Source organism: Ammodytes marinus (genome assembly GCF_949987685.1).
Source record: "Ammodytes marinus genome assembly, chromosome: 7".
NCBI lineage: Eukaryota > Metazoa > Chordata > Actinopteri > Uranoscopiformes > Ammodytidae > Ammodytes > Ammodytes marinus.
The window spans coordinates 25,701,987-25,729,370 of record NC_137211.1 but is presented as its reverse complement, the minus strand read 5'-3'; the positions used below and the strand labels follow the sequence as shown (position 1 = coordinate 25,729,370).

The 27,384-nt window shown below is 41.0% G+C and overlaps 1 protein-coding gene across 1 annotated transcript in view; it reads left to right on the top strand.

The window, feature by feature from the left end:
* Positions 1–27,384, top strand: part of mtcl2 (microtubule crosslinking factor 2) — a 106,688-nt gene that overhangs the window by 20,201 nt on the left and 59,103 nt on the right. Inside the window, exon 4 of the mRNA XM_080030765.1 lies at positions 639–788. Coding sequence (XP_079886891.1) covers positions 639–788 — 150 coding nt within the window. The remainder of the gene's footprint in view (positions 1–638; positions 789–27,384) is intronic.

The following is a 27,384-nucleotide window of genomic DNA, read 5'->3' as shown; positions in this document are numbered from 1 at the left end:
TATGAGTGAGTCACACACACACACACACACACACACACACACACACACACACACACACACAGTACTTTGAAATAGCTACATTGCATTGTTTTAATGTCTAGGTGTACTTGGTAAAAACTGCTTTTCACTATTTGTAACTGTATGTGTGTTGCATGGTTTGATATCATTGTTGTAGCTTGTTAACACATTCTACCGGTCAGTTCAGACGTGTGCAGTGTTGAAGGTGACATAGGCCTTCATACTCGAGCTGAATAGTGTGGCTTTTGTAATAGATTAAGCACTGATACACTTAAGAAGGTGAGCTTTTGGAGAAAAGCTAAGTTACATGAAGCACTACATCAATCTATCTATCTATCTATCTATCTATCTATCTATCTATCTATCTATCTATCTATCTATCTATCTATCTATCTATCTATCTATCTATCTATCTATCTATCTATCTATCTATCTATCTATCTCAACAAGAACACAATACATGTCATATAGCAATATTCAATATTAGCATAGCACAAGACGATGCCTGCTGCTATTCTGGAAAGCATCCATGCATTTAAACAATAAGAACAATGCCATGACTATAATGTTTTTTCCCCTGAGCTAAAGTGGTCTTTCTCCATCCGTCCCTCTCTCTTCAGGTGGCGAAGGACGTGTCCATCCGTCTGCACAGCCAGCTGGACAGTGTGGAGAAGAAGAGGAGCCGTCTGGACCTGGAGAACGAGGAGCTGAGGAACAGACTGCAAGACCTGGAGGTGGCCAAGCAGGTCCTTCAACAGGAGATAGATAAGGTAGGATCACAATATGGGAACGGTGCTGTGTGGAGCCAGGCCAGGGGGAGGCTATACTGCTATATGGGCTAGATGGCTCACTGAATGGGATGAAGACCGTTATGTTAGCATGGTCGACATTAAAGGTGCAGTCAGCGATTCTTTAGAATGCTTGTTGTCAGTATAATTTTTTTGTAAAAATCTGTGAACATCTACTCACAATCCTGTATACCGTATATACTGTGTGTGCGCGCTGAAAAAAGAATGCACAGTGTTAATACACAGCCTATAGGCTCTGTAAACGGGCATGATGCTAGCTTTGGTGGGCCAATTTGTTTATAAACAATTTTTTTTTACATGCCATGTTTACAGAGCCTAGGCTGTGTATTAACACCAGGTTTTTTTTTTCAGCACACACCCAGTATAGACAGGCAGTGGATCGTGAGGAGATATTGACTAATAGCCTATTGACAAAAAGTGATTTTGACAACAGGCATTCTCCGTTTTCCTTGTTGCAGCTGAAGGCTTATGCAAATCAGAAGTGGATGCTTTTTGAGGAAATTTAATTCTGTGTGCCTGAAAGAAATGAGGTGGGCTAAGGTGTAACATTGCTCGCAATACAAAAAAAAAACATCTTGTCGTTGGGTTGTCTTGGCAACAGTAGGCCTCCAACTCACTGCTGTGCTGTTGAGTAAACTCTTTTCTGTTGAAGAAGATTATGGTCTGGGTTGAGATGTGTTTATTTGATGTTTGGGGCTGGAACTGGATATTTCAGTTAAACACTGAGGTTTAGCAGATCTTTATTCAGCCCCATCCTCCTTTCTGGCCCTTTAAGGTTTTGCTCGTGCTCAGTTTGCCTGGGAGCATCAGGAGAGCCCGTCTATGTTCTGGTCTAGCGTTGACTTCATTCCTGACACTCTTGCTGCCACTCAAGGGCCTTTTTCATCTGACCAAGTGTAGCTTATAAAGCACCGCGATGAAATGGACCAATACAATCTGACGTCGGATGCCGGCTTGAGTGAAACTAAAGCTAAACGTGTTTGGCTTTGCCCTCCTCTGAAAGGGAAAATAAATCAAAATAAATTGCTGTTGCGTCTAGATATAAGTAAGATTGACCTCTCCGCAGTCTCCTGAAAGCCTCCTTCTGGGCAGTCTAATCTGAGTGCAAAGCTTAAAATGAGGCCTTATCTTTTTGCCAGTTTCTTTCACCCTCTATTGCTACTGCACATTGGCTCTTTCCCACCCTGTCTAAGGGCCTAGGCCCAACATCGGGCCCCCTGATGTGGATCATGGTTGGATGTATGGCCGGGTAGTTGGCAGTGGAGCTGGCTCTGTCTGCACTGCCTGGACTACGTGTGTGTTTTTCCCCCTGATAAGATTGGCAGTTTGCCTGAAGGGACGCTCAGTGTTTACCCATGTTGACTTTATGGCTGTAAGGCCTAAGCTAACTGCATGAGTGTAAAGGTGAAAGCAAGGTACTTTTCTGTCTTCCTTCACTGATCATTGTAAAATGGAGTGCTAGGCAGATCTGTGATGCATGCATTATGATGGTCTCTTCTACTTAATTGAATATTCCATTCAAATTTCATTCCAACCAACAAGTGTGGTTATGAGCCTTGGGTAGTGACTGGAAGATTGAATTGAGATTGCAGATGCTAGCAGATAATTCACCGCCTCCTTCAACACTGTCGTGAATAGCTCTGTCAGGCACATTGCAATAAAACATAAATCAATGATGCGTTAACCTTTTTAAAGGTGCTCCGAGGAACTTTCCTTTTGTGTTAATGTTACCCCATTTGGACAAAAGTAGTAGTGTTTTTACAACGCCAGCTGTTGTTCCTGGGTGAGCGTACCCATGACAAATGCATTAAGTAAAACTATATACAAATAGCATTCTTTGCAACTGATGGTCTCATGCACTGTTACATAATTATTTATGATCACCAGAGGAAAATTAGACTGTTTCAGAAATATTTCAAAGTTCCTCGTAGCACCTTGCAATTATTTCAATGTTATAGGTGGTTGAAACTCCCTACCTTATATCGGATAATTTATTGTATAATATCTTTTATATTTGCATTACATGAAAGCGTTCATTTTTTCTTACGATATTAATACTAGAGTCTCCTGGATTATTGAACAAGAAGTCACTCAGAGGTTTGAATCAGAGCCGCAGTGAATACCAAACACGATGTCGTTGTAGATGGGATTTAAACTGCTGTATGTCAGACGTTAGCTTCTTGCTCGCTGATATCGGTGGATGTAACAGAATTTTAAGCTCAGTGCTTTGATGTCTCTTTGCAAAGTGCTCCTTGGGAGTTGTAGCTGACTTCTCTCTTTGGGTTTTTGAACATGGGCTCCATTTTACTTTTTAATCAAAGAACCAAAAATGTTCTTACACAGTTTCTCATCTTTTGCACACATGATTCACTGTCTACCCAAGCCTTGAGTTGCTTATGCAGAAAATTAACAAGTCTCGCAGGAACCTGATTGCCCTAATTTTGTACAAGACATCAGTTGTATTTGACTTAAAATCAAACAAGAATGTGTACAAGAAGTGCCACTGCCTTATGTGAGCAGGACAAGTTGTTATTTTTAGTTTTTCCACTGGGTATATCAGCCTGTTGAGGGAACAGGTGACTGCCACGCTGCAGGGTGGATGTCGTTTGCTAACTGTGTGATTGACACGCTTACATAAGCTGTGTTAGGGTTTGTTGTGCTGAGTTATGCTAACCCTTCAGTGAAGTGAATTCTTCGCATAGCCGATATGATTCAGCGAACCGTGTGTGTGTGAGATTGTGTGTGTCTGTGTGGGTGCCTGTGTGTCTGCGTTTGAGTGTGTGTGTGTGTGTGTGTGTGTGTGTGTGCGTGTGTGTGTGTGTGTGTGTGTGTGTGTGTGTGTGTGTGTGTGTGTGTGTGTGTGTGTGTGTGTGTGTGTGTGTGTGTGTGTGTGTGTGTGTGTGTGTGTGTGTGTGTGTGTGTGTGTGTGTGTGTGTGTGTGTGTGTGTGTGTGTGTGCTTGTGTGCGTGTGTGACTGTGTGTGCTTGTGTGTGCCTGTGTGTGTCAGTGTGTGTGCTCACCCACGCAGGAATGTCTCACCTTTTGATATTCCAGAAATATAAAAAATAACCAGACCTTTTTAGAGAGAGGCATCCAGATAGCAAGAGACAGACGGGGGATAAAGAAATGTGTGGCATTTACCCATAGAGACAGAAGCACACACAGACAGATGGAGAAAGCTTAAGCCGTGCACAGGTGTGAGGGAGGTTTGTGAATTATTGATTGGGAACGATGAAGGCTGCAGGCTCTGGTCTGTAGTGATGCATCGATATTCTTAACAGAGCAGAGCTATGGGGTTGTGCTGGCTAGACCTTCATTGTGCTGCTGGCAGCGGGCCGTCGATATTTTACAGAGAACTGGAGTGTTTCTGCAATCCTACCACTGTTAATCTGTCATGCACAGATACAGAGAGAAACCGCACCATTAGTCTCAATCGAAACAAACGTTTAGATAAGAGCAATTAACCTAACATTTTATTTTACCATGAGAAAAAATGGTATCAGCTAGTGCAGGCTGGACAAAGGGTGGATAACCGTACCAGACATTCCACATTAGTGTTGTTGCGGTGTTTGGTGTTTTTTGCCCCCCAACAGAGCCTTCAAGGCAGGGTTAGGGTTGAGGTTAGGGGATTGGCCCTTCCAGTCTCCCTTGGGGGCACAAAACACCATTGAGCTGTTGTTGCAAGCACACAAGTAAGCACATGTGTTAGAGGTGATCAAAGCCCAACGCACCATCACTTATGTTATGTGATTAAAACATACAGGGACAAAAATACTTTTGAACAAGTAGTTAGTTAAGATGGTAGTGTGAGCCTTAACAGCCTGCACAGCTGTGTTTGGTTAAAATAGAAAGTGTTCACTCGAATTTAGAGGAACTGAATAAAACATGGCTGAAACACTGTCTGTTGAGAACTTGCTAAATGTTTGTCCATGGTGAAGTTAGCGTCTCATATTTTCACATTGGTTTGTTTTTTAAAGGTCACCTTTTTTGCTCAAAGCATCAATATTGCTCCCCAGTCTTGAAACTCCCATAGTACGAGTAAAAACAACCCTCTCTCTTTATCTCCCCGACCACCTTTCTGTAAACCTGTCTTCATAAACCCCAGTCAGTTTTCTCTCCCCTTATGATGTCAAAGGTGCAGGAGCCACGCCCCCTGATTACCAGCATAATTTAGCCGTACCTCCACATGTGATAAGCACAACCCCAGACTGAGCTTTTCGGAAGGTGGGCCTAAAAGAAGAAAACTGCTTCTACTAAAAACCCTCATTACAATTTTGATCCTGAACATGAGCATGATACGTGACCTTTAAGTTCACGTATGCGTAGTTTGTGAAGCTCTGTACTAACTAGTATATTAAACTCTGTTATCTGAACATGTCTGCTAGAGTATCTTTATCTTTAGCACACTGTTAGACCAACACACACACACACACACACACACACACACACACACACACACACACACACACACACACACACACACACACACACACACACACACACACACACACATCTCTATTGTTTACCACCTTGTGGGTAAAAAAGGCAATTAGTGCTATTAAGAAGGAAGATGGCTAATTTTTCCTTAATTTCTGCCTCTTATCTCTCACAGTAGACTAACTCCCCCCCCCCCCTCCTCCTCCCCCCAATCCCCTCCATGTGTGTCTCTCCATTTATTATCAGCGTTTCTCCCTGGTCTCTCCCGCTGCTCCCATAGAGACCCAGAGGAATGCTGATGCAGGGATTTCTTAATCCTGGTCTCCCTCCCCTCTTTCCAAATCTCTTCTCTGCCCTCCTCCTCCTCCTCCTCCTGTCCTCCCCCTCTCATTGCCCTCTCTACCTCCTCTATGCAGAAGGGTGGTTTTCAGTAGTGTATTGTGTTTAGAGAGAGAGAGAGAGAGAGAGAGAGAGAGAGAGAGAGAGAGAGAGAGAGAGAGAGAGAGAGAGAGAGAGAGAGAGAGAGAGAGAGAGAGAGAGAGAGAGAGAGAGAGAGAGATTTGCATTCAAAGCCAATCCTCTTCTTTCCTTTCCTCCATTGTCATTGTTGTTTACATATTAATCAAAACAGTCAGAATAAATAAACCGGCTCCCGACTCCTATATTTGTTTCACTGCGGCTGTTTTCTTTTTTCTTGCATTTCCGAAATCCCCGCTCTCTCTCTCTCTCTCTCTCTCTGAGTTTGGTTGTGATGAGCGGTGTGAAGTGTAAATAGACAAACAGTACCAGTCACAATTTAAGAGACTTTGCCTTATGAATGCTTAGGAGATGGAGACACACAGGAATGGTGGGGCAAAGAAGAGAATAAAGAGGATTGGTTGATTGGAGGTCTATGGGATGGATGGATGGATGGATAGATAGATAGATGGATGCATGGATGGATGCATGGATGGATGGAGCATGCACCACCTTGAGGCAATTCACTGCACTGTGAATAAGCTAAAATATTAAACATATATACATACATCATTGATTACTTACAACAAAACAATTGTTTTTTTGTATTACAAGTTTTTCAGAATAGTTTGAATAAATATGTCATATATCTAACTAATAACTTGTTCATTTTCATCTCCAAAGCCAAATGTTGAGATAATGTCTGTTTAAAAATGGTTTCATAGGAGAATTATACACATGCAGACAGACAAGGTTTAGTCATATAAATCACCTAAATATACATTTTGTACCTAACTAGTATGAAATAACATGTGTACTGGAAGAAAATTAGCCAAATATTAGAAAAATCTACCAGTGCTTGATTAAAAACGACGTATTTGCCTGCGCTATCTCTCCTTAATTGCTTTAGTTTCAGCCTGCAACACCAGTGGACAATTAGGTACGTTTTTCTTTAGCAGTACAACATGTCATTTTCTAGCCCTGTATTCATTCCCATCACTCTTCCTCTAACCACTATTGTCCTCTTGGCAGACAGAAAGCAGTGAACAGCCAGTGCACTGCGTGTAGCCTCTATGTTAGCAGCCTGAATCCGGCGCTAGCTAGCTCTGTTGTTAAGGGACTGCACTTGAAGTTGACCACAAAAGGTTTTATTCCAGCTGAGGCCAGGCTGCCTCAAGGTGACTGGAGGGAACAAAGGAGCAGGAGAGAGAGGGAGAGAGAGATGGAGAGAAGAAAAGAAAGACAGGCAGACAGATGGAGGGATTTTAAATGAAGGGGTACAAAGCAGAATGGTCGGTTGGTCCAACATATAGTATTCTGCTGAGGAGGAAAACAACACGCGTGAGAACAAAGGAGGGGAGAAAAGAGACGGAAGGAAATGGTATAGTGAAGGACAGAGAGTCAACAAAGAGATGGTTGAGCCATGTGGAGACTTAGCAGGTGGTCTGGTAGTATTATATAGAGGAGATAACTGCCACACTGCAGACAAAAAACATATTTTTTTCAAGCACTGGTCAATTTTGAGATGTTTGGCTATTTAGCTTCCATAACATGTCTTTCTTCACGTTTCTCATTCAATTCTCCAAAATGTCCACTAGTTTTTATTTAACTCAACCTCGTCTGTTTGTGTCTTTGTATGTCCTGCCTATAAAACATCTTTAAACGGCCATGGTCTCAATATTGGTGTCTTTCAATACAGTGTGAACCTAAACCCCCTAACTTGTGAAGCACTTACTTCAACTAAACCTTCCATTCTCATTTTAGTCAGAGGTGTATTACAGAAGAATATGCTCGTATGTTGTTCATTATCTGATTTATGATACATTAATATCATTTAACATTTGTATGACATGTGCACACAACATTGTTTAATTGTAAGTAATCAACTGCCAAGTGATGGGGCAAATCTTTCAGGCGTATATGTATATACACTGCCTCTCTGTCCTCCACTTTGCATATGTTTCATTCCCACATTTTCGAAGGTCATTCAAGAAGTGTATTTCTCGTGTGTGTGTGTGTGTGTGTGTGTGTGTGTGTGTGTGTGTGTGTGTGTGTGTGTGTGTGTGTGTGTGTGTGTGTGTGTGTGTGTGTGTGTGTGTGTGTGTGTGTGTGTGTGTGTGTGTGTGTGTGTGTGTGTGTGTGTGTGTGTGTGTGTGTGTGTGTGTGTGTGTGTGTGTGTGTGTGTGTGTGTGTGTGTGTGTGTGCGTGCGCATATGCGTGTGTGTATAAGAGAGAGAGAGAGAGAGCATGGTGATTTAGAGTTAGTCCATTGGGTATGATAAGGTCACTCTGTCTGCTCGGGCACATATACATATATTAAAGTGGACATTTTTATGCTCTCTTTCTCCCTTTCTTTTACGCCATAACTCACCAGTCAGGAATACACCTGTCTCTCTGACATCGCTTAGAAACAATGGACACCTCCAGAATGTTGGATATGATGAGAACATTGACATGGGATGATTCTGTTATCAATACACACATGCCACATTATTCAAGTGCAACAATGTTTCAGCATTTCATTTTTTTGCAGCATTTCCACTTGTTTTTATGCGGCAATTTTCAAATTTGCATAAAAGCAGGTGGGTGGAGACACACTAAATTCTCAGCCTCGAAATTTGTCCTCTACATTGTGCCCTAAATGTATCCCCACAATGGACAGAAAAAAAGAATTACCGCTAGCGTGTGCACAACCTATTGCCAAAAAATCCGTCAATGTAAATGCATGATGTGAGATATATGAACATTTACATAAACTGATGAATCACAAGTGTCCCAAATTTCAATCTGCAGCTTGTTATAGACTATAAGTAGCAGAGGGTTAGGGGAATTATAGTACATAATTATCTCTCTCTCTCTCTCTCTCTCTCTCTCTCTCTCTCTCTCTCATTCCCCAGTTACTGCTGAAGGAAACTGTTCCCTGTTATTTTTGACTTTCAGGAAGTGCTGCCTATTGTTTGGAGCAGGTTGAGGGAAATGGGGCAAGGGTAACCGGAGACTTTGCAGTGTGCATTTCTTAATGTGTCTAGTGTGTGTGTGTGTGTGTGTGTGTGTGTGTGTGTGTGTGTGTGTGTGTGTGTGTGTGTGTGTGTGTGTGTGTGTGTGTGTGTGTGTGTGTGTGTGTGTGTCAGCTAAGACAGGGCGTTCCCTCGCTCGCAGGTTAGACTGATGTGTGTGTTTATCTCTTGCCTAGATAGAATGTGTGTGTTTTTATTCCAGCATGCGTGTGTGCTAAGCTTGCAGCATGGGTTTATATTATGAACATGCAAGTGAGACGTCCTCCAGCAGAGCAAAGGAGAGAGAGATAGGGAGAAAGAGAGAGAGAGAGAGATGAGATAGACTGAGGGTTAATGGAAGGTCAGTAAAGCTGTGAAGTGAGTGTGACGATCTGAAGGTAAAACCAAGGTGTTTATATGTTAGGCCTCATTCAACCAGTTCAAATGGTGACAGTTTTTTTTTATCTTTGGCTGACACACATATGACTGCATATCATAGTGTAAATGTAAGAAAATAGTGAGGAACAATACCATTTACATGTTCTCCAAGCCCCCAATGTGATGTCTTTAATTTACATTTTTCTAATTAACGGTTTACCACCCAAAGATGCTCAACTTATGATAAAGAATAGACTCCATTCTTATACATACTGTAGCTTAAACCAGAGAAATTTGACATTTAGCTTGAAAAAGCCTTCAAACAAAAATCGACTTATGGATCAATAACTGAATTGAACAAGGGGTTGAAACACTGGCATACTTAAAATATGGACTTCGTGTGCTTTGAAAGGCTCCATACTAGTGTTAAAAAATTCCATTTGAAAGGTGATTCAAAAAGAAAATATTGCTGTAAAGGGTAAAACTTGACGCACGTACAGATATTGCGGGAAGGTTGCAGCATCCGTCAGAAGTCTAAGACGTTTCGAAAACAATAGCAAGTTTGCCTAGGACGAAAAAGTGGAGTATCAATCATTCATTGGCCAGACCCCCCCCCCCCCCCCCCCCCATTCCCTTTATATCTACAATACGTTTCTATAGCACACAGGTCATGACACAACTGCCATGTTATTTCCCCCGCGGTCCATCTCAGACAAGCAAGTGTGTGTTTTTTGTCTGCAGGGACACAAGTGTTGTTTAAAATGGGTCAGAGCATCAAAGAGGCCCTGGCTTTAAAACTTAGCTTTATCTGGGTCACAGTGATTGATTAGAGTGAGGATGGTCTTAGAAGAAGAAGGGAGGAAGAATTAGCCATATACAGCAGCCCCCACTGCTCCACACCGGAGACAGGGGGGATGTTACAGAAGAATTGGATATAGGCAAGATACTTGTGTTGGTAGGGTTTGGAAGGAAGAAGGCTCAGTAAGTAAGTAAGTATAATTTTATTTATATAGCACCTTTTAAAAACCTAGGTTACAAAAACCTATACAAATAATAAAACACAGAAACTAAAATACACGCAATAAAAAATAAAAGTCACCCAGTAAAGATGCTGTACATGATTCAAGCACAGAAATATTGGGGGAAAAGACAGGTCTTAACTTCAGGAGAGGGGGGGGTGTATTGGTACAAAAGAGAGAGAATGATAATCATCTTTCGAGTGAGATAATCTTGTTTTTTTAGTTTTTCATCATGGTTTCAATTACCCGAAAACTGAGCGGTTTAATTGAATTATGACAAAACATTTAACTAACACAGATGAAGAGAGATAATGGTGAGAGAGAGTCATGAGAGAGAGACATGAGAGAGAGATGAGAGAGAGACATACAAGGTTCACAAAGAGAGACGCGTCTAGTCAAACGGAAAAGACAAGGGGAGTAGATAGATAGTGGCAGAAATGATCAAAGAAACAGCATTTTGAGATATGATTATGATTAAGTCAAGAAGTGTGTGGAGTGGGAAGATAGATTGTGAGTAAAGGGGAGAGAGATGGAGAGAGAAAAACCAGAGATAGGTAAGACTGAGATGAGTGACAGGTGAGAGAATGAGGAATGGAATGGAAAGAGATACAAACAAACAAACACACACACACACACACACATACATACACAAACAAAAATACAAACGCATGGGAGTGTTTTTGTGCGTGTTCATATGATACATAAACACATATTTTAGGACAAAAGTACACACATGTAATGTAGGGGGAGAGAGTCCTCTAGAAAAGTCAAGGCTTTATAGGATAGAAAGGCTCACACACACACACACACACACACACACACACACACACACACACACACACAGAGAACAAGAGGGAGTTGTGCTTTTATTTTTTTTAGATGATAGATAAACATATATAATAGCACACACACACACACACACACACACACATATACTGCAATGTAGGAGAGTAGAGATTCCTCTGCCAAAGTAAAGGCTTTATACACACACACACACACACACACACACACACACACACACACAGAGACAGAGAGAGAGCTGCACAAAAGCAAGTGAATAATGCGTCACTGCTCACTTCTTTATATCAAACAAAGCACACAGACATCTACAGTACTGCTCTTCTGTACACTGACAGAGGGAATGACAAGTATACAATTGTAAAAGCAATAATTACATTGGTGAACAGTATCAATATAATTCTGGATGCTTTTAGCTTTTCTTGATACCTAAATGGAGGGAAACAAACTGTAATTGGACTTATTTGCCTGTTTGCACATAGGCCTACTGTTAGTACCATGAGACTCAATGAGGTTACCCACATGATAGAAACACCTGCAGTGCACCACAAACTACATCCTCCAAAATTAGCTTAAATTAAATTAAAAAAAACTGCCTTGAATGAAGTTGTGACTTCCCGCTGTATTAACTGCTGTAGTACACTACATTTGTTTTAGAAATGCATAGCTAAGCATCTATACTATGGCACCACATGTTTAAATAAATGCATGAATGAATACAGAATTACTTATTTGAAAAAAAAGAAATTCACAATTTGCACCTATACTTAAAACACCTTGCTTATTGCTTAATATTATGGATGTTCAAAGCAATATAAATCTTGTGTAAAACCATAACGCTTGTCATGTATACAAAAGGTCTGTAGCCAAAAATAGATATGGTTCTCCTTGATTGGATAAAAACAAGCGTGATACTAGAAATGTTTAACTGGCCATTACTGCAAAGCTGAATGACTGGGAGACCTGCGTTATGAACCGCTCATACTGTTTAAGTGATTGATGTATGAATATAGAGTGATTTTAACAGAGAAATATGGCTTACTCCTCCTTTAATCACATCATTCATTTGACTGCATAATGCTGCATATTCAGTGTGTGTTTGTACACAGATTGATTAGCATGTTATTTGCCTCTGCCTCATTTGCCCTCTCCTTATACTGCCAATATTTGTGTTCAATGTTTTTTGAAGAGTGGAGCATCTTTTAGTCGCCCCATAGGGAGAGTGGATGCGGAGGTAATTTCATGCCTCAGTAGCTGAAACACCAGTGTGTGTGTGTGTGTGTGTGTCTGAGATGCCCCCGCGTACTGAAAGGGCCTCGGACTGTTTGAGTGTCTGATGGAGGTGACTGGGGAGCAATGAGACTGTAGAGGGAAAGGGAAGAAGGGAGAGGATCATGGGTAAAAGACACCGTTTAGTGAGTGAAAGCCCACAGGGATCGGACATAGAGCTTTAGAACTAAACACTGCTTTATCTCTTGTCCAATCATGGTGTCTGATGCTATAATTGTTTTTTTTATAGAAAGACATGGTGACCCAAGATGACGCTGGTTTCCATAATCTGACACCTAAAGATATTCAATTTACAATCACATAAAAGAGAATGTTGGTATTTTTAGTCCCCTAATTAACGGCCTATGTGTTGATTGATTGTCAGAGTTGATGTCAGAATGTATAGATTCAGTAGGGGTTGAAGGATTTTAAATGTTTTGTTTTTCTGCACAGCAATAAGAGCAACAAAAAAAAGTAAGAGACATGTAAGAACAGACGCGTTCGTTTTCATGAACAGATGTTTTCTGTCTTGTAGTTCTGATTGGCTTAGCGCCATCAAATGCCGTTGTAAAGTGTCAGATAAACGCTCACCCTTTGACGGCAGGACACTTTATGTGAGTGCTAATGCATTCCCGGGAAAATGACCCTGCGCTCATGTCAGCTGTGAAGCTCGTCTCTCTGAAATGTCGCGCTGTCAGGAGCCTTGAGTAACGCTGCTGGTAGGTTGACCCCCCAAACCTTTTGAATTTTTGAACAAGTTTTGAAAAGGTTCCGTAAAACAGAGATGTTCAGAATTTCTCCCCAACCTATGGAGAAGCTCTTTCATTTTGACGTTCATTTTGACGATTTGAGTTGAGGTCTGAAGCACAAGTCTGTATGTATCAAAAGGTGGAATTACAGTATGTCACTGTCAATTATCACTAAAGGTAGTCAGCATGTATCCAGTATGCATGGGCTAACATTGGGACACTTCAATATTCATAAATTGTCCTATTAAGACTATGCTGATTGTGCTTGGCTAATACCGATCAGTTGATATACAGTCTACTGTACTGTAAAATCCAACATTAAAAACAGTAACAATTTGATACTGTTTTCTACACAAAAAAAAATCAAAACAAGTCGAGTGTTTTTCCAGGAAGCCTCAAGCAGCCGATACAAACACCCACAGAAAGCACTCCAAAAGGAGAGACAGTGTAGGTGTAACAGTCTGCTGTATATGTGTTTTTTTTAATATATAATTATATAACAGCAAAGGTCCACTTTTGTGTTCAGTTTTTATCTCTTTTCTTTCTCATATCCTTGAAATTTTCAAGCGCAAAAATGGCTACCTGAATTCAGATTGAATCCACCTGGCATTACCATGGCAACTCAACCAAATCCCTGTTTGAGTGTGAGAAACAGCCCGGAGTGTCCTTCACCTTTTGTCAGCGTTTCTATCCAGGCGATGTTTCTCCTTGTTTGCTCCGTGTGAATGTAGAGCAGGTTGCGTAGGACAGGTTTAAAGGGGAGATGGATGGAGGTTAGATGGAGAGTAGATGCACTCGGTGATAGAGAGGAAGCTTTAGGCAGTGTATCTCTCACACCTGATAGTCCACTTCTAGTTCACTACCTCGGTTCACACCAGATGTGGGAATGATATAGTGTTTTGTTTTTCACTATAGGTTCGGTTCTCTTTCACACCTATCGTTTTCTCTGGTCTGAATCAGTTGTTAAAGTGAACCAAAATTCAGCCTGCAGAGAATGTACTCTTCACTCATTGGTCAGATTAGATATGTCTGGGGGCGGGAGGAATAATGTAGTTCCTGAACTGCTCTACAATTGGTCAGAATTTCCTTTCGGGAAAACTACAAAAAGAAACTACAGGAAGTAGTAGTGGTCTTTCTCGTCTGCTTTCTGCAGTTGGGTCGGATACATTCTTACCACAAACAAACGGCACCAGAGTTTGTTTGGAAGCGTACCAAGACCACCTCTTCAACAAGGTCTCGGTACGCTTGTTTGGTCCGCTTTGGGTGAGCACAAGATTGCAATTGCTGTGTTCTAACCAAGCCCCAACCTCAGCGATTTTTACCAGCATCCAATAAGGAAGTGACCAAAAGTGTAGTACTTTCTGTCGTGGAAGTTTTTTAATCAGTTAAACCTTGTGGGAATAAATGAACTGAAACTTCTCAATATAAACAATTTAATAAAAGTAGATAAAACAACAGAGTTACAGAGTAAAGTTCCAACCTGCATGGTCAGCCCCCGACGGGACTGACCCTATCTTTTGGTCAGACAGGGATTTTAAAGGCCCCCTTCAACAACGGGGGGGTCAACTAACAGATGTCAACTAGGTCTCAGGGGTTTATTGTAGTCAGCCACAATAAACCTTAAATTAGTTTAAGCAACTGTTGTCAGCACATTTCTTAGAGGAAATGCACATGTGTTAAACTGATGTGATATACATATAGAAAAACAGATCAATACGATGGTTACAAATAAATTTGCCCTCACACTTTCCGGTGGCCACTGGGGGTGTAACCAAGACTGAGCAATTTTTCTTTGACTCACTTGTTAAAAGCCGTTTTCAAAGTCTTATTAAACCTGTTTACAGCCTGGTCCAAAAAAACATTCTAGTCTGTATGTTTAGGTCATATCTCCATGACAACACTGAGGGGGGTGAATTTTTTTGGACCACGCTAGTTTTTATTCCTTTGGAGGTTAAAATGTATTGGCGCGATCTCTTGAGTGACAGCTCCTCCGCCCGTTGTCCCTCACTTTGCCTCGGAGGTATATGTCAGCTTGATGGGCGTATCTCCCTCCCCCCCGACGTGAGGCGGAGTAAAAATCTCACAAGATGGTGACGCGCATAAACCAGGATTATTGGATGCCGTGTGAATAACTGAGGTCAGCACGGATACTACATCCATATTATATACTATCTATGGTTCTAACCTGCACTAAGGAACCGCAACAAAGGTGGAAACGAACCTGAGTTTGTTTCAATGGAACCGAACACGGCAGACGTGAACGTGAAAAGGAATATCAAAATGGAGTGGGTGGCTGGGGATAGATAGACAAGGCACAAAGAAAGAACACAGTTGGTGACCAGACAGACACCTCAGAGTCATATTTGGAGGTGGACGATGCTGTAGCCTTCATGAATAGAGAGAGAGAAGAGAGCAGATGGAGGGGAGGAGTGATGCTCTCTCTCTTTTTAATCCCTTAAAAATGTATACATCTGTTAAAATGACTGGACTGCAGACTATCTCATCTGTGGGGGGCAAACTGGGGTTTTCTAAAGAGGTTCCATTCTGGTCTCTGTTGGGAACCATTGTGTCTGGAGATGAACACACACACACACACACACACACACAATCACACGCACACACACAATCACACGCGCGCACACACACACACACACAGACACACACACATGCACTGTCCTTTTGTATGCGAGTGTGTGTGCTGAAAGTGTTTGTGTGATGATATATCGATTGTCTAATATACAGACCCCATAAATCCAATTATGCTCCCTGGAGATTGCATTATGTGCTTCGCCTTCCTCTCGCTGTGTGTGTGTGTGTGTGTGTGTGTGTGTGTGTGTGTGTGTGTGTGTGTGTGTGTGTGTGTGTGTGTGTGTGTGTGTGTGTGTGTGTGTGTGTGTGTGTGTGTGTGTGTGTGTGTGTGTGTGTGTGTGTGTGTGTGTGTGTGTGTGTGTGTGTGTCTGTGTGTGTTTTCAAGGACTGTTAGAAAATAAGTTTGAAAGTATATCTGTGTGGCAGCAGCTCTCACCTCATGAATTAAACATGAATTATACGTCCTGATGTCAGTGGAAATCCTATCAGCAGAACAATTATACTGCTGTGTGAGAACAACCACAGTGCTACTACTGTATAGCTTGTATACAATGTCTCTAGCAGCTGTGGGTTTTGTATTTCAACAAAAACTTTCCTTAAAAGTTCTGTTTTAAATTACGTTCAAACTGTACAGGACAGTTGCAAATGGAGGCACAATTTTCCGAAAATAGGAATTATTTTGGAAAGGCACAGATGTGGATAATGCTGTTAATGATGGCTGAATTCCAATTAGATGCTTCAGTTTAAGGGTCCTTATTTTGATACATATGATTAAGCAGGGTTAATAGAGTACAGCCATGCACACAGCTTTGTGAGGCTGTGTTTGGGCACAGGGTCAGAAATGCAAACATGTTAGCAATGTTAGCTGAACATGCTAACATGCCCACTTTTGCTAATTACAATCCATCTAGCAGCACATGGCATGACAATTAGTAATTATGTAGATCATTTATCTCACAGCGGCAAGTACTCCTTCAAAGTGATCTCAGGTCTGCTCACACACACACACACACACACACACACACACACACACACACACACAGACATCTTAATTCCGTGGCGCACTAAAAATAATATTTAAGACTGAATCTTGGCCTTGCTGTAACTGGAAATAGAAAACACTACACAAGTGTTACTATATCCACCAGAACTTTGTTTCTGTTTTCACATTTCTTTAATTTCCTTTATGTACAGTTATGGAGTTTAAGACAAACATGGACACCCATTTCACCGAGGCATGAATTTACACAGTGACACATGAATTGAGCGTCCCTGTGTATGATTGTCGGCCAGCTCAGCAGAATGCATCAGCTTCAGCTTTACACTGCTGTGCTGCCTCACTGTCTGAGCGGATGAGAAACCGTTGGAGGTTGGAGGCAGCCCGGCTCGCCCCCACAGCCAAATCAATAAAGGCGTTTAAATTTTTTAAAAGGATTGAGTGCCTGTGAATTTAATGGCCTAGCATTTCGCTAAGTGAAAATGCCACACTTCCCAAATGAGCCCCATTTGGTACGACGCTGTGGGAAGCTGCTTTAAAACCTGTCCGCCTTGTGTTTTCTGATATGGAGCAACAACAAAAAAATGTCAGCACCTATTTTAATGTCACATCGCTTGAGCTCCTGTAGTTGTTTTTTTGACAGTTAAATCAATTAAATACCCATTGTTCATGTCAAACTTTATTTCTAAGTGCTTCCACTCTCAGTAGGCTATCAGACTTGTGTGCGTTAGCTGAAATTCACCATGTTTTTCGGTGCTGTGCCTTTTAATCTTCTCATTAAAACGCCATAAATGATCGTGTCTTAGCTATTAAGTAATCACAAAGACAGATTTTCACACTAATCTATCATGCAAATGGTTGTACTCTGTGTGGATGATTGATGGAGTGTCCTGGATAGTGGCTGTTCATTGATATTCCATGGCAGTATACTGGCATCTCTTATTACATTACAGGTGTAAGGTTTCAGGCTGTGTATACCCGAGCGCTGCACAGAATCCCAACGTTACCTCGCTGTCCACTCGTATAATAAAATAGGACATTTGAACGCCTAGAAAAGCCACTTGACAGGATTGTTTCTTGTGTTAACTCGAAACTACAAAAAACTATTAAATTAGGGTTACTGAGGGCATGGTTATCTTCTACTGTAAGGCTAGTCATAATTATCAATACACATGTTTGTTTCTTATAGTGTAGCCCCACACTGGATCAGTTAAGCTGATACAGATACTGGTAAATGGGAGTTGAAACAATCCGATAAAGATGCGTTGGCTGGGTAGTAATACTTTAAAACTAACACTTAACATTAACAACAATATTGATACAGAGCCCTTAGATTTGTTTTTATTATTTTCATAGAACTGTAAAAAAAAAAAAAAAAGCTAAGGGATAATGTATAGCGGAATGGTGGTCACTCTCTGGAAATTACGACATAATTTAAAGTTATGTTGACAAAGTATTCCATTGTTTTCTTGGCAGGAGTATTAGACCTATGCAGCCTTACTGTCTGTAGACGTCTTTCAGCGGATTGAGATTATAGAGAGTGATCGATCAAAACAATATCCTTAGGTATGTAAGCAGCAGTCTGTTACCCATAGCAACTGGGAATTATCCTTAACAGCGGTCATTATAGAGAAATAACGGACTGTAGGATTGCCGTGATTGACCAATCAGAACAGTGCATTTATCAGTGCCATGTAATAACTGCTGATTAATGTCTGGCTGGTTTCCGTGAGGAGACTGGGACCCTGCTGGTGTTTATTGCCGGTGGATGAGAGTTTTATATTCTAACGATGGATGATGAATGTGGGTTGTGCACTGCACAGGCAGCACTCGGCTGCATGAAACCACAAGTGTGTGTGTGTGTGTGTGTGTGTGTGTGTGTGTGTGTGTGTGTGTGTGTGTGTGTGTGTGTGTGTGTGTGTGTGTGTGTGTGTGTGTGTGTGTGTGTGTGTGTGTGTGTGTGTGTGTGTGTGTGTGTGTGTGTGTGTGTGTGTGTGTGTGTGTGTGTGTGTGTGTGTGTGTGTGTGTGTGTGTGTGTGTGTGTGTGTGTGTGTGTGTGTGTGTGTGTGTGCCATTTATGTTCCCCTTATCTCCATCCTTCTTTTAATCCTTTCCTCACTGTTCTCAGCTCATTTTTCCTCCGTTATATTTCCCTTCCCTCTCACTATCCTCTTTTTTCATCCAACACTTTATTATTCACAGAAACAATACAATTAGCATACATGAGGAATACAGTTAGAAAATATGGAAAATATGAACAGAAAGGGGATATATAACAATAAGGCAGTTGAAGAGCTTGTAAGGCTCTGTAGATGTTTGGCATCCATATGGCTTTCTTATTTGTCTGTCCATATTGGATTTTCTCTCAGACCATTTACATATATAAAATGTACCAAAACGATATCAAAAGATGACTATATAATATATCAAATAAAACAATTATGGCAGATTTATCCAAATTTGTTGTCTTCACAGTTTTGTCCCACTGTCTTCTCCCCGGTCCCACAGTGAGTCCACAGTGTGACATCATCAGTGTGCTGCGGGCTGGCTCTCTGTGTGTTGTGTTGTGATGTGGAAGTGTAGACGTGGAGAATGAGTAGCTGGCACCTCCCGCGGATGCTAGTCTGGCTGCACCGCTGTTCCTATGGCTACCATTGGCTGGAGTGCCGGGTTGCTATGGTTACACCCTGCTGCTGTGATGTCCCAAGGCAGCTGTAAGGGCTGGCAGGCAAGAGAGAGAGAGAGAGAGACATAGAGAGAGAAGGGGGAGAAAGAGAGAGAGAGAGAGAGAGAGAAAGAGTGTCAGGCTCTGTACTGTAATCTGATTGACAGGTTAATGTAGGTGAAAGATAAGGCTCTGAAGTCGTACAAAAATGATTTATTAGACAAAATGAAAGGACTTGATCTATAGCCTGTGTTTGAGTAGTTTTAGCGATTTATAGATTTTAACAAGCTGGTTTACAATGTCCAGTAACTGGTGGATCAGTTTTGGACATGGATTTTCATTTTTTTGACCTTGGAAATATATAACTGTGGTTATGAAACAGTTTCATTGTCCCTCTGATGATCATAAATGTCCTTTAACAGCAAATGAGACCATCAGTGAAAACTCTATTTGTTTTAATAGTTGTTATTAATGCCTGTGCATCGGGGTCAGATTTCCCCGGCGAACACAGATGCAGTATGTCAAATTCTTATTACTCAAGGTTTTTTTCTCTAGTTGCACACACACAGTCTCTGGGGATGATCTCCTAACATGTGTCACATCAGAAGATTTCTGTGTCACCGTTTCACAGTCGTAAGCCACACAGCGCTGTTGCATAACTCTCAGTGCCACCCTGCCATTGGGTCCTGTTCGTTAGGTTGGATCAGTGCTGCTGTGTGCTGTATTGTCTCTCTGTCACTGTCACCCTCTCTCTTTCTCTCTCTCTCTTTCTCTCTTTCAATCCCTCTCTCTCTCCAGATTATTTAAAGCTGATATCAGATAAACATTGATGGATAGATAGATAGATAGATAGATAGATAGATAGATAGATAGATAGATAGATAGATAGATAGATAGATAGATAGATAGATAGATAGATAGATAGATAGATAGATAGATAGATAGATAGATTTGTCTTTGCAGCTTACATCTACAGATACACACAGTATTGATTTTAGGAGTTGTAGAGGTCTGTAGTGTCAGAGTGTGTGGGGATTTTCTAATAAATAAAGGCTTAGCAAGGTAAACAAGAACATTTCACCTTTCACATTTCTCTTGTTCGTTGCTTCTGTCTATTTCCACCAGTGCTACCTACCATGCATGGCTTTTTGGTCTCAATTGCACGTGCAACCAGTTTCTGTGTCAACCCACATACATGTCATGGATGACATGTTGGAAAAAAATTATCATATTTTAATGAGGTAACTGTGCCATGGAAACCTTCATTTTGACATAGACAGACGATGGTTCTTAGAAAACGTGTATGGAAATTCGACATAAAGTTAAGATACTGTTTGGAATGGTTCATAACTGCATATAATAATTGTTAAAAAAAACTGTATCTATTCCAAGGATATTCTGAAACATGTTTTTGCTGTCCCATAATTACATACAAAACACTTGATGCTAATTGTGTTGGATTTTGAATTTAATTTCCATCAATATTTTGCCAAACTCTTGATCCTTGTACATTTAGAATCAAAATCTCTTTCTTATTATTCATATAGCCTACAGTATCAGCAATGTTTTGTTTTTCCGTCAAATACAGGACGTATGCTATTGACTGAGACAGCGATACTGTGTTAAGTGGTTTGCAGGTTACACTATAGAGAAAAAGCGATCGCAAGGTGTCAAGTGTTCATTCAAACAGTTGAACCTGAATGCAACCTTTAACCCATAGTGTGAGTGGAAGCAGCTCCTCTTCTATCCTGTCTATTAGTATATAACAGGCTATTGTGCTGTAGCTACCTGCTTGCTGTACCTTACTCCTATCATATCTAATCATCTTCCCCCCATTACAGCTGAACTGCTGACTTATGTAACTGGTATGGATTGGCAGAAAGAAATGCCCATTATTTTTCTCTGCTCCTTTGATCACACTGATGGCCCAGGTTATGTAAAAAAGAAAGATGCTGAGTGGTTGTGACAGCCTGTTTCCTATCTAGAATGAGAGCTAACAGGAGCAACCCAGTGAGAAATGTATGGAAATACTTTTTTAGTTGGCTTCAGATGGCTTGTGGCGGCATTAGCTTCAGTTGAAATGTGATCGCTAATAAGGATAATAACGGCATTGAGACTAAAAAGCAATTCTGACAGATCTTATCTCAATTTTTAGGGGGATTCTAGACAGAAACATTCCGGGTTTTACCATAATGTTTGCTAAGATATATTGTCTGATTAATTGGAAACACATACAAAAGTAGACAAGGCTGCTTTTAATTTAAGAACACCAGGGTTCGACATAACGTATAGCCCGATGGCCCGGGGCCAGTAAAATCATATGCAGGGCAAGTTGATTGGCCAGTCACTGTCCCGCCCGGGCCAGTGACTGGCCAATCACAGTTCAGTATCTTTTTGTAGACTACATCATGGTTCATTGAAATGCGCGTTCTGAGTCGTAATGAAAGCAGTGTTTATTTAAGACTCAATATAATAAACCTAATATAAAATCTATTTTTTAATGAAAGGCCAGTGGACAACCGATGCGTGGGCGTTTTGACAGGCACCGTTGGCAGAGCTGCCTACCGTCCGCCTGCGAGTCGACAAATCAATCGACTTACTCTGCCCCCTTTCTTTCTTCCCACAGCAGAGGTTGAGGCGCAGAAAATGATAACTGCGCTTTTCCTTTATCTGCCGCCGTAATGTTACAATATTTGCATCCAAGCCCCAATGGTAATACAAATGAGAGGCGTTATTTAAACGCTGTGAATGCGTCTCCGGTGATTGTGTCGGTTGTAGACAGAAACGAACGGAGGGACTCCGCTCACTGTACAGTTCCTATAGTCGCGCAGTTTGGCACTGTGTTTTCAGGCTCGAGACATTCAATCAGATCGCGGAAGTCTTTCCCATTGAAATCGCTAACGGGGAGAATATCCCCGGTTATTATTTTAGCCACAAACCACAGTTCATCTGCGCGGCGGCTCACTCGCTGGCGAGATCACACGGTGAAACGCTGCTGTGATCGGACGAAGGCATTGTGTGTTTCTAAGGTGATTTAACGTCATAGTCTTAGACGAGCGTTTAACTTATGCTGCATATTTTGCACTGCATTGTTTTTTATCAATAGTTTGAAAAAATGGTCCCACACCGGACTGTATATGTGAAGCTGACACTTCATGGAGAAGTGACACTGCTGCAGCGCGCTCACGACCAGACGTGAACTCACATACGGTGAAATCTCCCATTAAAAAAAGGGCATAACCCACTGATTTTCGGATTTCTATTCTATTTTTAAAGTCAACTTGAGCGAAAGTGGAAAACCGGTCATTCGGTCGACACATTCACATCCCTAATGCATATAGAGAAAGTAATAAAAACAGCCTACCACACCACAAAGAATGATCAGACCTTCATCTCTTATTTATTTGTTATGTTTGAACATGACTTCTGCAGGTGAACTATTCATTAAACTGCCCAAATTCAAGAATAAAAACAACCTTCAAACTACTGGACTTTAAAATACTGGCCGACTCTTTCAACATACTTTCAGTTGTAGGCTTCTAATTCAATATGTTTGCCTGGTTTTATATTATGTGTATGAGCAATATCAACATTTCATATAATTAACTAAAAGAAAAATAACCAAATCTAAAGGGAATATCTATACTGTTACAGTATAGATATTCCCTTTAGATCTGGTTATCTTTCTTTCTTTTTCTAATACAGGTATTATAATTATTGACACTAAATTATGAAGAAAAAAAAAGTGTGTGCAGGGCCAGTGAAAATATACAAGGGGCCAGTAAAACTCGGATCCACTGGCCCGGCGGGCCAGTAGAAAAAAAAAGTTATGTTGAACCCTGAACACATTCTAATCTATTCTGTTTATATGGTATCCAATATTACACAGCCTTTCTGTCTCACAGCACAGTGCCAATAGGCGTTCAGTGGAAGTTATTTCAATTTCCGAAATTGAATTTAGACATGATTAGAATAGTGTACTGGGAAGTACAGCAGCACACAGTTCAACTGAACTTGTTTATTACTTTGTCAGCGTTCTGAGTGGTAGCATTTCTCTCCCAACAGATTAAAGTATAACATCCATGCCCGGCTTTTAGTTAATGGCTGGTCTCCATCAACTGGAAAAGTACCCCCGGATAATCCAGGCTCATTTGAAGGCTCCTAATAAGATTTCTGTTATCGCTGCTTTTTTTTTTTTTTTTTTTTTTTTTTTTACCCTTGACTGTTTTTAAATTAGTGCTGTAGGAAATTTACACTCAGCCTCCTGTCAATCATCTTGCTACCACATAATGCAATAGCTGCTTTTCTATAGAAAATAACTCTTCAGACACACATGGCCTTCACACACATTGTTATCACAACTTTCTATATTGTGTTTGCTGTCTCTTTTAACCTGCAATGCAAGGTTTGACATTATTAAATTAGTTTTCTAGAAAAAAACAATAAACATGTCCATGTCAATGTCCACGCAGACTGTAAGAGTTTGCCAAAAAACACACAATTAACTTGGTGTATTTCTCATAGCTTTCACCATCCACAATCCATTCCACTTCCAGGAATGAATCTTCTCCCTGTTAACCGTAAAGCAGAAAGGAGTTATCTCCGTGACAACTGAGCCAACTCCTTCCACTGAATAACTCAATGTGATATGGTTGAAATATGGAAAAAAAGCATGTGTGTTGTTTGCATTCTGTGCATGATACAAATGATTATTTTGTAAACCCATCCATCAAAATGGGAAAGCAATTGTCGTTACATTTGTTAGTTTTTCGATAAACCTGTTGAGTAAGTGATTTTACTTTATATATAGTGATTCCAGTATTATAATCATCTTTTCTTACATGGTCTACATTTTTCAAAATAAAAGCCCTCTGGTGATCCTATATATCGCCGTGGGTCAGAGGTTGTTGGTTATAATTCCCTTATAGCACGGACAGTGAGCGCTGACCAGTCATCCAGTGCAGAAACAATAACTGGTGGGCTAATGGGGCAGAATGGAGCATTGTGGGTATCTGGAGCTTGGGGTAGAGAAGAGGAGCTCTAATGTAATCACACACTGAACTGGAATAGATGGAAATATAGAGGGATTATTATGTGGCGATGGTGGTGGCACAAGGAGCGATTGTGTAACTGCACTGAAGAGAGAAGGGTTGTTCAAGGGTTCCTGAGTTAACCACTGTGGAGGAGAGAGAGAGAGAGAGAGAGAGAGAGAGAGAGAGAGAGAGAGAGAGAGAGAGAGAGAGAGAGAGAGAGAGAGAGAGAGAGAGAGAGAGAGAGAGAGAGAGAGAGAGAGAGAGAGAGAGAGAGAGAGAGAGAGAGAGACTAAGAGGAAGAGAGAGAGAGAGAGAGAGAGAGAGAGAGAGAGAGAATCACACAGGTGGAACAGGTGCAGACTCGAGGTTTTATTGTGGCATTGCCCTGGATTTGGATAATGTAATGCTGCACATTTCAAATTAGAGCAAAAGCATTCTGTGAAGAGTCCAAACCAAGTCTGAACAAAAAACCCTTTCTACACGAACGTGGCTGTTGTGCATTTGTCTTCAAATGTTCTCCATTATCGGAGCCTGTGAACAAATGAAATTATATTTTTTTCTCATTATGATATTACATTGAGGATGGTATTGTCATAGGTTTTGAAATGCTCTGAAATCATTGTCAGCTGGACCAACTCCTCTATGGGTTTCCTTTTATGCAATGGCGTGCAATTCTCATAATGTAATTGCATTGCGGCTCATTACACACAGCAGTCTAAGTTACACAGAGCTCTTGTGCATTTGAATAGGGTAAGAGAGTGGAGACATTGTTATACGTCGATATATTATTGACTAATGACTCGGTTTTTATTACTCAGACTTAAGAGGGTTATGGACATTTAATTGTATTTTTAATAAATCACAGGCTTTCATTCTCTGGGAAACCTGCTGGAAGTCTGAAACAGCTTTATCTTTGCTTAAAGCTATAGCGCGTAACTTCTGTTGCGCCCATGAGGAATTCTGAGTAATAAAAACAACACTGTCTGCACATCTATTAGTTAAGCCTTCAGTGATCACGTATGGATTTTATACCTTCTGCTGTATGTCCAGGTTTTCTCTTAGCAGTAGAATCAACAACTGAAATATTTCTTTGGCGCTTCTTGGGATTTTTCCGAGCTCCTGCGCCACAGTCAGAGGGGGCGACACCAGTTTGTTAACGCTGCCATACTGAGGAATACAGAGAGAGTTTTCTGATAGGCTTAATCAACTTGGTGTCAAATATTTTGGCGAGGGCTGGCTTGAGTATAACCTACATTAATTTTTATGAAAAAGTTATGCACTATAGCTTTAAGCTCTAAGAGAAACAGTTTGACAGAGTAAACAAAAAGGGTATTTCTGATTACCAACACTCACAATGCTAAGTAGTGTAATGCAGTGGTTACGTGTTTTAACTATCACCATTTAATAAGTGTGCTACAATTAGGGTAAAAAGCAGAGCCTTTATATTCCTTCCCATTCGAATCTACGGTGTAATATAAAAATAAGTGGGAGAAATCCAATTGATTTCTTGATTCCCGTGCCAATATTTGAACTGAATTGAAACAAATTGAGAGAGTGGGCGAGGCAGATTGAAGGGCGGAGAGAGAATATAGAATGAGACAGGTTGAGTTCTCAGGAGTGGGAGAGAGTGTGTGGAGGGTAATTGAAAGCCCCAGAGAGATGATTTGGAGGCAGTACGGAAGGACAAATAGGTGAGGCTGGATGGTGGAGGGGAAAATGAAAGGCATAAGAATGGTGATGGAAGTATATAAGATGGAAAGAAAGATGTGTGTGTGTGTGTGTGTGTGTGTGTGTGTGTGTGTGTGTGTGTGTGTGTGTGTGTGTGTGTGTGTGTGTGTGTGTGTGTGTGTGTGTGTGTGTGTGTGTGTGTGTGTGTGTGTGTGTGTGTGTGTGTGTGTGTGTGTGTGTGTGTGTGTGTGTGTGTGTGTGTGTGTGTGTGTGTGTGTGTGTGTGAGTGAGAGAGACGAATACTCAGCAGTGGAGATGAGTCCGTTATTCTACAGTATAGGAAAGATTTATCTCCGTCCCTTGGTGTGTTGGTAGAGGACACCACCAGTGGAGCATTACAGAGAGCTCCACTTACTGTATCAAGGGACCAGGACCACACTGCTGTAGGTTTGATGGATGATAGAAAAATCTATTAACGGGCAAGACTTAATTATCTGTGATGGTATTGTCCTAATCGGAGTAATTAACAAAGTGTGGACAAACAAGCGGTGGTTTGATTTCTTGCAAGTAGAAAAAATACATGCATGTGTTGTGAAGCCCCTTTTAAATAGGATAATGCCATTGTATTGAAAGAAAAATGAATCTATTGTGTGTAGAATTCATCTCATGTAAATGGTTTTGTCATGTTTTGATCACAGCCAATGTTTGTGTGCCCACGTCAACTGTTGCTTCAGTAATTATGTATATTAAATATTTATGCCAGAAAGGAAGCAACAACAAAATACAGTGTGTGACACAGTGAAATTCTTGATTTTACAAGGAGTAAACTCAAGATGTTGAGTAGAGCAGCAGTGATATTGTGGGGCAACTCCATTATCAGCGAAATAAATAAAAGATAACCAACATTCACTGCAATGTATTGTTCATAATATAATTTCCTATGTGACTTTCACGCTGTGCTGAAATGAACTGAAACCCAATCTTGCTTTGGTCAATTAAATAGAGCCAGTTGTAGTTAATGGTTGAAAGCAGCATACAGTGTCTCAGTTTGGCAGACATCAGCTTACTGACTTAGCCCACCATCCTACAGTATGTGTGGATTGGACTTCCTAAAATGTTTCAAACAGTCCGCTATCAACACCACAATGTTGGCCAGGATGATAAATAGCCTGCTGCAGCTTTAAATATAAATGACAATCCTTTTGAACGTGTCATGTTGTCAAGGTGAGTTTGCAGAAGGTTTGTCGTACATGTAAGCTAATTACAGTCCGTCTTCCCTTCATGGACACCTGCCTTCAACTGCTCTCACTGAATGTCCTTCACCATAGCACGGATAATGGCAGGGGAACTGCTGTGCCCAAGGCCAGACCCAGCACTGATTAACTGGTCAATATACAGAATGTCACCTGTGTGTGGTTAACCTGTACATACATGCTCTTAGTCCGCTGCTTAGTTCTCACTCTTTCCAAGGCTGTTTCTTTTTTTTTATGAGTGAGCAGCAGC